Source organism: Beta vulgaris, chromosome 8 (assembly GCF_026745355.1).
Source record: "Beta vulgaris subsp. vulgaris cultivar EL10 chromosome 8, EL10.2, whole genome shotgun sequence".
Taxonomy (NCBI): Eukaryota; Viridiplantae; Streptophyta; class Magnoliopsida; order Caryophyllales; family Amaranthaceae; genus Beta; species Beta vulgaris.
The window spans coordinates 43422593-43432742 of record NC_079209.1 but is presented as its reverse complement, the minus strand read 5'-3'; the positions used below and the strand labels follow the sequence as shown (position 1 = coordinate 43432742).

Here is a 10150-nt window from a genome sequence, read left to right as displayed (position 1 = left end):
CTTTTTTTTGCATATTTATCGAGAGGTTAATCAAGTTGTTGCTTGGTCGCCAATTCTAGCTGATTCATTTATCTATGATATCTATTGATGCATCTGATTAATTATGCCTTCATTTTTAGAGTTTGTCATGTAAGAGATTGCTTACATTTAAATTAAAAAATTAGGCAATAATCAGCTCAATATTAAAAAGAGAATTAGCCCAATAATGACTAGGTTAATTTCATTCGGTGACTAGTTTAATCCATTTAGTTACTAGGTCTATTTTTATATTAAAATTCGACAGTCATTTTTAATAATTTTTGTTATTTCTACTCTTAATTTTGATATTTTCGGTATTCCTCGAGGAAAGGTACCCAAGAATATGATTTATCTTGCCACTTATTAAAACAAAGCGTAACACTTAATGCAGTCAATTAAACAAGATAATAATCGATGGAATTAACAAGTCATTTCCTTCATTCTCCTTGAACTAGTCATAAGTTATCTGTAATCATTGGTATTTTGGTACCTGTATATTAAAATGGCTAGCACCCTATTCAAAAAAAAAAAAAATGGCTAGTACAAATTAAAGATAAGCATAAGGCAAAGTCCAATGTCAAATCTTTGAATATATAATATACTTAGCCCCTTACGCCACATAGAATATTATAGTATAGTTCCAATTATTATCAGCTTTTGACCATCAATAAACCTAGTAAACTTCTTCCCTAGATGACCTCTCTCATTACATCTTATATAAACCCATTTTCTCATCTTTAGTTTCCTCATCTCATACATCATTCTTTAACTTTTCTCCCTCATATATACCCATCATCCTTGCTCAATATTCTACAACCAAAATGTCTTCCCTTTTACCAATGTTTGCGATACTCATGGCAGTTGCTTGTATGTCAAGCACCCTGATTGTGGCCCAAAACTGCGGCTGTGATGCTGGTTTATGCTGCAGTAGATGGGGTTACTGCGGCACCACCGATGCTTACTGCGGCGAGGGGTGCCAAGAAGGCCCTTGTTTTTCAAGCAGTGGTGGTTCGATCTCAGATTTGGTGACAGGTTCGTTCTTTAATGGAATCATTGATCAAGCAAGCTCTAGCTGTGCTGGTAAAAACTTTTACAGTAGGTCTGCTTTCTTGGATGCTGTCAGTTTCTATCCTCAGTTTGCGACTGAAGGATCTTCCGACGATATTAAGCGTGAAGTTGCTGCTTACTTTGCCCATCTGACCCATGAAACTGGACGTAAGTGTTAATAATATTGTTGCATCAATTCATATATAGAATTTTTATCATACACCTTTTTAATCAGTTCAATTTATTCTTACTTACTAGTTACTACACCCCCTATGGCTTACTCTTAAGGCTTGTTCTCCCCAACTTATTTTCAGTTCAATTTAGTTCAATTCATTTCAGTTCAGTTCAGATCTGTACAATACTTTTACTCTCATATATCATTGTTCATTTCAGTTCAATTCAATTCAGTTCTGTTCAATTGTTTTATGCCAAACAAAACAGGCCCTTAGTTAATTTGTGGACGGAGCCAGAAAAAAGTTTTTGTAATTGAGTGCGTCAAATCCTATTTGATCCTTCTAAAAGAAAAACACTTACATGATATTGCATAGCATAAGATGAAATATTGGCTATATATATATATGAAACGTTACTTCTAGCTTACATTTTTACTAATGCCACTTGGTAGAATTGAACTGATATTTAAAGCTCACATTATATTACACATATAATACCATAGAATAATACGCTCAACATAATTTAATTAAGTGAAACTTGGTTCTTGTAGATTTTTGCTACATAGAGGAGATCGCAAAAGCAACATATTGTCAAGCGAGTGATACATGGCCATGCAACCCAGACAAGCAATATTACGGAAGAGGACCTCTTCAGATCACATGGAATTACAACTATGGACCAGCTGGCCAAAGCATTGGATTTGACGGTTTGAATGCACCTGAAACAGTTGCCAACGATCCCATCATCGCCTTTAGGACAGCCTTCTGGTTTTGGATGAACAATGTCCACTCTCGGATCATCTCCGGCCAAGGGTTTGCGTCCACCATTCGAGCTATCAACGGTGGCGAATGTGGTGGAGGGAACACACCGGCCGTCAATGCTCGTGTTGGATACTATACTCAGTATTGTGACCACTTTGGTGTTTCTCCCGGGGATAACCTTTATTGCTAGTCACATATAACTAATATATATATAACCACTCTAATGCTCTATTAATGCTCTATGAATCTATGATAAAAAGAGTATGTTTGTATGTGTTGTAAGGTTGTAACTTTCAATTGGCCAATTGTTAACTTAGCAAAAAAGTAATCATATACTTATATAGGTATGTTCATTACTCTTTTGGTTCAAAACTATTGTCTCTTTACTTGTTGAGGATGTTATTACGTTTCTAATGGCTTCCTTATTCAATACCCCTACACTGACTACACGTATCTAAAATCTAATCCACTAGTAATTATATATACTTCTTTTGTTTCTAAGATCCCGCAAAATTTGCATAATAGCCACAATTTTGCAAGATCTTATTTGGTTACTGATTACTATGAAGCTAATAATAATGGTTATAATGCAAAATTATACTATTCGCATAAAAATATAATCAATTATGTCTTATTTGATTCGTCTTAATGCATAATATCATTAGTTTCATACTATTAGTTTTCATTATTTTTATTACTTATACATAATTAATTAAGTATATTCACGAACAAAGTAATCTATTTCCTAACGTGTAGATTAGAAATGTAGCATGTTTTAAAAAACTAATAAAGTATCATATTGTTGTTCTACACGTTTCTATCAGTTTGAAACAGATATTATTATCATTATTCATGCATGTCATCTGCAATAATAATCATCTAGATTGCTTTAAAAAGTGATGAAAATCTCTATTAATCTTTCAAAAGAAAAAAAAATTAAATACCACATGAAAAGACAATGAAAGCTGACACCAAAAGGATTATATTACACAAATTCAAATGGTTGAAAAAATTCAGAAGAAGGTTGGGGACTAGGGAAGCCTAGCATTATCTCATGCTGGACACATTCTATTCATAAATGCAATTCTCGCTTCGATGTGTCAACATGTACTTTCTGTTTTCCTGCTTCCCAAGCGAATTACGGATAGTCTAAACAAAATTTTTGCGAGAATCCTGTGGAGGAACAACTCAGGGAAACAACCAATTTTTTGGAAGAGAAAGGATGTGCTAGAGTTTCCCAAGGGAATGGGTGGACTGGGAATCAGAAACATGGGAGCATACAATCTGGCGCTTCTGGCAAAGCAGGCTGTGAGAATACATGAAAGGAAGGACTCGCTGATCTCACGAGTTTTACTCTCTAAATACAAATTCCCACCAGTCACCCAAGGACTAAAAGTTAAAAATATTGTAGGAGCTTCCTGGAGATATCAAGGGATGTGCAAGGCAGTTTATGAATGTCGAAAAGGCTTTAGCAAAGTGATCGGTAATGGGGCAAGAACTAAATCATTGAGGATAGATGGGTGGAAGGGCGGAATAATAAAGGATTATTGGGCGGAATTTTCGAAAAAGTAATCATTAACTTATCAAAATACTTCAACTCTCTGCAATGACACGTGGTGTCCAACAAATTAACTTCTCCGAAAAATCGAACACGACAACAATGACTCGCGTCCACCGATAACATCCTTAGCCGTCAAGACCCCAAATGATGCTAGGGGGCTAGTTGTATGGGTATAAACCAAGTATGTTAGCAAACCTCTATGATGAGCCTGCGAACACCATTATGGACGCGAACATTGCAAATGTCAACTATAGCTCTAACAAGTCAGTTCACCAAACGTGGTCCGACAACGTTGACGGTCGCCTAACAAGACAAAATATGGGAATCTTCCCACCTGTTAAGTACGTCACATCCATACACGTGTCAAAGGATTACACACCATATCAGATGAATAGTACCTCTATAAATACCCCACTAGTACTATTCTGCAGGTACAATGTCTCACACTCACAATTCTTATCTCTCTCTCTCTCTGCCTTCTCTCCCAAAAACCTAGTTGGACACATACTGAATTGAGCGTCGGAGGAGGTTTCCTCGCATCCCCCCGAGGGTAGTTTACATTTGCTTCTTGTGCAGCTATTCACCAAAGGACGATAATCCCATTCTTTGGCGGACTTCTCTCAAAGACCGCCAACCGTCTCAACACCGAAACAGTGTTGATTCTCAATATAAGTACTCCATAAAATAATGGGTGTGCAATAATTTGGTATACTAGGAAATCAACAAGTGCAGCAGGAAAGAGAGGTGGACATCTAGTTTAAAAGTATATAATGGGGCATTATTTTATGTCATCGAAATGAAATTGTTTTCCAAAATTAAAGGTTGTGATTGCAACTCGTCAATAATTCTTTATTTAATCTAAGAAAATATGTGGAGATGGATGAATGCGAAGAAAGGAAAACATGCATGTACAAAGTTACCACAAGATCGAGGGTTAGGTAGGGATATTCAGTACAACAAGATCGAGGCTTGAGTAGGGATATTCAGTTACAAAGGATGGAGTTCTAGGCTCTTGGCATACTTGAAGAAATTACAGAAATGATTCATATACAAACTCGTGGTGCATGGAAAACATGTCCTCTAGCTCAAATAAGAAGGCAATTTGAGTTGTAATTGCATGGGTTTTGGAAACATAAGGAGAAAAGTGGACAGAGGAGTATCAAGGTCTGATTAAGTTATGCACTATGGTGGAACATTTATAGTGTAATGGGTTTTCATGCTCATATAATCATATATACTAGAAGAGGAGGAGGTCTAGTATGTTAAAGAGGAGGAGGAGGAGGTCTAGTACGTGGAAAACAAAGGAAAACAGAAGACTAGTCGCGGGTCGTGACACCCGTCGCGGGTCGCGACCTGGGGGCCGTCGCAGGTCACGACAGGCGTCGCGACCAGTGCCTTGTCGAGACTCGCGAGCTATTTTGCGACTTACGACGTGTCTTCTGTCTTGGGACGTGAAAAGATGCTTTAATGGTTTTCAACAGTTGTGATGTGTACGTTATCCGTTTAATGACTATTAGGATTCTTAATCAGTGATTAAAGGGGGGGGGGGGGTTTATGAAAGTAACAACTCTAAGGGGATATTTCTATATAACCTTTGAGAATCTTATGAGGAGAAGGTGATAGAAAATCAGTTTTTCATACTCTACAAACTTGTTTTGCTTGAGAGAAACTTTGCTAATTTCTCTTGAGTGTTCTTCACAAACTCTAAACACAAGTTCTTGTTGATTCACTTAGAAGATCATCTAAGTAAATTGTTCTCTCCTTTGTATATCATTAGTTATTTCGTGGTAACCCGGTGATCCTCGAGGGGCGAAATTAAACTAATATAAAAGCGTAGTTTCCGTGCCTTGGAGTGGTATATTCGGTTCTCTCATTGATCACACCTAACAATCTATTAGTTTAATTCCTCTTTCTTTTAGGATATGGCTCAATCACTCAGGGACATGACTATGAACTTCCAAAAGTTGGATAAGTTCGAAGGGGTGGGATATCGTAGATGGGAAAAGAAGACGCACTTCTTGTTGACTACTTTGAATGTGGTGTATGTTCTATCAACACCCATGCCACTACACTCGGAAGATGGAGAGGAAGAGTCCATTGAGACTACAAGGAAGAGGATAAAAGTGGGAGAATGATGACTACATTTGCCGGGGTCATATTCTCAACTCTCTTACTAACCCTTTGTTCGATCTCTACCAAAACATGGAGAGTGCAAAGGAACTTTGGGATGCTCTTGAGGACAAGTACATTCCGGAAGATGCTTCAAGTAAGAAATTTCTTGTTTGTAATTTTAATTCATTTAAAATGACTAATGATCGGCCTATTGTAGAGCAATTCCATGAAGTTCATCACATTTTGAACCAAAGAAGATCACATGGTATGGTGATGGATGAGGCGATTGCGTTTGCCTCAATCATCGATAAATTACCTAACTCTTGGAAAGATACTAAACATTCCTTGAAACATAGGAAGGAAGATATGTCCATGGAGCAATTAGGAACTCATCTTTGTATTGAAGAGGGGATCCAGGCTCAAGATGGGGTTAAGGATACTACTTCTAGTATTCCTAAGTCTACCGTGAATATGGTAAAGGTTGGTGGGTCTAATAAGACCAAGAATTCCAACAATAACAACAATACCAAAACCAACATTGCAAACAAGAAGAGGAAGACCTTCACTTGTTAGATGTGCAATGGTCCTCATCTCAAGAGGGATTGTCCTTCTAAGAACAAGAAGAAGACAGGAAATGAACAACCTAGTATTGTTCAAAACCAAGGTAACATTGCACATGAAAATGTAATTGAAGCAATGAATGCTTTATGAAATTATGGTTGTACAATTGATGATTCTTGGTGGATAGATTCGGGAGCCTCTAGACATGTGTGCAATAATAAGCACTTCTTCAAGTCTTTGAAAGATTTGGATGATGGTCCTATCTTGTATATGGGGAATGATTCTACGGTAAAGGCTAAAGGAATAGGCCAAGTAGAATTGTTGTTAACCTCGGGAAAGACTTTAACTCTCCGGGATGTTGTTTATGTACCAGAAGTTAGGAAGAATCTTGCGTCGGGAGGTCTTTTGAATAAGTTTGGTTTTGAAGTTGTTTTTGAGTCGGACAAGTTTATTATTTCTAAGGGTGGTATTTGTTGGATAAGGTTTCTATTGTAATGGAATGTTTAGATTTAGTATTAATAATAAAATTGATACTATCTCTATTTACATGCTTGATATTTCTTCTCTATGGCACAATCGTTTATGTCATGTGAACTATCGTAGATTATATGACATGTCTAGGTTGGGTTTAATACCCCCTTTTGATTTAAAGTTAGAGAAGTGTAAGATATGCATGCTAGATAAGATTACAAAGAATCCTTATCCTAGTGTGACTAGACAATCGGTATTGTTAGAATTGGTGCATAGTGACTTGTGTGACTTTCATAGTTCACCTTCTTTGGGAAATCAAAAATATATTGTAACATTTATTGATTATTTTTCAAGGTTTTGTTACATATATTTATTATTTACTAAAGATGAAGCACTAGAAAAGTTTAAGATCTTTAAGACCGAAGTGGATCTTTAACTTAATGGAAAAGTTAAAAGACTTCAGACGGATAGGGGTAGTGAATACTATAATCCTAGTTATTTTAGTTCCATTAGTGTAATTCATGAAACAACCGCCCCATGCTCACCTCAAAGTAATGGTATATAGCAGAAAGGAAAAATAGGGTCCTAAAAGAAATGGTAAACACGATGCTTTCTAATTCGAGTTAATGACAGTTTTTGGGGTGATGCAATTTTAACTGCATGTTATATTTTAAATCGAGTTCCTAAAAAGGAATAAGACTACCCCTTATGAACTTTGGTGTAACAAAAAGCCTAATCTCAATTACCTTAAGGTATGGGGTTGTAGGACAATTGTCAAATTGACGGAACCTAAAAGGAAAACTTTAGGTGAAAAAGGAATTGATTGCATTTTTATAGGCTAGGCGGTACATAGCAAAGCCTATAGGTTTTATGTCATTGAGCCCAATGACTTTGTCTCTTTCCATTCCGTGATAGAGTCAAGGGATGCAATATTCTATGAGACTCGATTCTCATCGATTCCAAGACCAAAGGACATGATACCTAGTACTAGTTCCCATGTTGTGGATGACATTACTAATGATCATGATACTACAACACCGGAAATTAGAAAAAGTAAAAAAATTAGAAAAGAGAAATCTTTTGGACCGGTTTTTCAACTATATTTAGTCGAACGTTCAAGGGAGTCAATTGTGACTCAAACTTCATATTGTTATAATATGGAGGAGGATTCTAGGACCTTTGATGAGGCTATGAAGTCTCATGATTCTGCTTTGTGGAAAAAGGCAGTGAATGATGAAATGGATTCAATAATGGGTAATCATACTTAGATTTTAGCTAATTTACCTCCCGGTTGCAAACCCCTAGGCTGTAAATGGATTTTTGTAAGGAAAAGGAAAATCGATGGAACCATACTGAAACATAAGGCCCGGTTAGTGGTCCAACGTTTTAGGCAAAGATACACTAGTAGATAAATGACGTTTTGCGTCGGACCTGGGAGCCCTATTTGCGTCGGACATAGGTCCGACGACACAGGTCTCGACGCAAATTACGAGTAGATAATCTGCGTGGGATGGGAGTCCAACGCAAATTGTAACCCATTTGCGTCGGACTTTTTGTGTTGTCCGACGCACATGTAGGCTGTAGCCCCCATGTAACACCCCGAAATTTCTCTGAAATTTTCGCGCGTTAATTATTATTATTGGAGTGTTAAATTATATTTCACTAATATATTTTTAGAAAGTATAAATATATATATTTTTACATCTACATTATTTTAATCGTTATTGTTCAATGTGTTTATAATGTGTTTATTTCGTGTGGCATTGTTGTTAGTCGTATAATGTTTGTATCTGCGTTATTTATACAAAACGGACAATGTAGTGCTCGTGTCCGTGCCGGGTATAAAATGTGATAGTATAGTGCATGCGTATTTGTATTACGTTACTAATTATAATTTTTAATTTTGGAAAATACTTACTTATACATATTATTTTTGAACGATTTTACTTGGTACCTGAAATGTACATTATACTAGTGTTTCTTTCGTACATTGTATTATGTGTATTAGGAGGTCCGAAAATTCTTATTTTTATTTATGGTATACGAAGAGTGTTTGGACAGCTTTATTGAACTCTTGTAACGTTACGATAATCAAGAGATTATCCCATCATATACCTCCCTTAATGCATATTTTAATCTCCATCTTTTCACCTTCGTTTTTCTGAAAATAAAATCAGAAAATTGTCCCCCTTGTCACTTCATTTTCACACGCCTAAACCAAAGAGAAGGGAGAGGAAAAGTCTTGGTTCTTCTTTCACTATTTTCTCACAATCTTTGCACCGATTTTCAAGCACGTGTCGAGATCGTTGCATAGTGTTCGTAGGAGTCGAAGGTGGTGATATTCCACAAGGTGTTTAGAGTACATTTGAGACTTTCTACTACGTTTATCTGCAAGAAAAGGTAACTAGCGTTATTCTAGTTCGGTAGAGTATACATTTTGAACTTAGGTTGTTAGAATTACGTTAGAGAACGTAGTATCATGCTAGGTGGAACTTAGAGGATTGTATGATTAAAGTTTCATGTGGATTCTATGGTTGTTGGTGTTGTTTTCATGTTTTGGATTGCTACTATGCGCTTATTATTGATAGGACTTGTCAATTAGTTGTTTTCTTTTTGGTTGTGTGGTTGAATTTATTTGATTGGTTCTCTTTGATTTTCCCTTGGATTGGAGTTGTTGTTGTTATTGGTGAAGTTTTGACACATGTGAAGGTGTTTGGTGTTGTGTGTTGGCGTGGGTTGAGTTGGAGTGGACGTAGGAGGCTAGTGCAAGTTTCGTGGGATTTTTGGTGGGCGTACGAGCGAAGCTCGCAGGCCACGACAGTAGATGCTCGCGACGAGGGGTCTGTCCCCTGGGTCGTGCTGCTGTGTTTTAGATTCCTTTTTGGTTCAGCTTATGTATCTTTGCTTGGTTGGTCTTAGGTATGTATACTAAGGGTGTTTGAGTAAACTTTGGTTAGTTTAAGTGTTACCTTAAGGGTATGTGCCCAATTGTGTTGGGTAGCTTTTGGTTATTTGCCTTGAAATGGGTCGATTGCTTGTGTTTGGCTATGTAGGCTCATGATGGAACTTTGATGGGTAAGATTGTTTTGTTTTGCTGTTATAACTTGTTATATATACATTGAAAGTTGGATTTGGATTAGTTGGCGTATACCTTGCCGTGTATACTTGTACGTTGTTGAATAGTGTGATTCTAGGAACGGTATGGTTCTAGAGGTCTCTATTAGGTGATCCTAAGAACGGTATGGTTCTAGGAACTTGAGTTGATTGTCCTAAGGGCGACATGGTCCTAGGAATTTGTGTTTGATCATCCTAAGGGCGGTATGGTCCTAGGATTTTGGTTACTAACCTTGGGCGGTATGGTCCATTGGTTCACTACGGGTGGTATGATCCGTAAAATTTAGCTATTCGAAAAGGGCAGTATGGTTCCTCGAATATGCAGGCTATT

General features: G+C 37.0%; 1 protein-coding gene across 1 annotated transcript; it reads left to right on the top strand.

The window, feature by feature from the left end:
* Positions 1–354: 354 nt before the first annotated feature.
* LOC104901556 (endochitinase EP3) lies at positions 355–2402 on the top strand. Its single transcript, XM_010689146.4, has 2 exons — positions 355–1233; positions 1790–2402. Exons 1-2 carry the CDS (start codon positions 840–842, stop codon positions 2188–2190), a joined length of 795 nt encoding a protein of 264 aa, XP_010687448.2. The 5' UTR covers positions 355–839; the 3' UTR covers positions 2191–2402.
* Positions 2403–10150: the final 7748 nt, after the last annotated feature.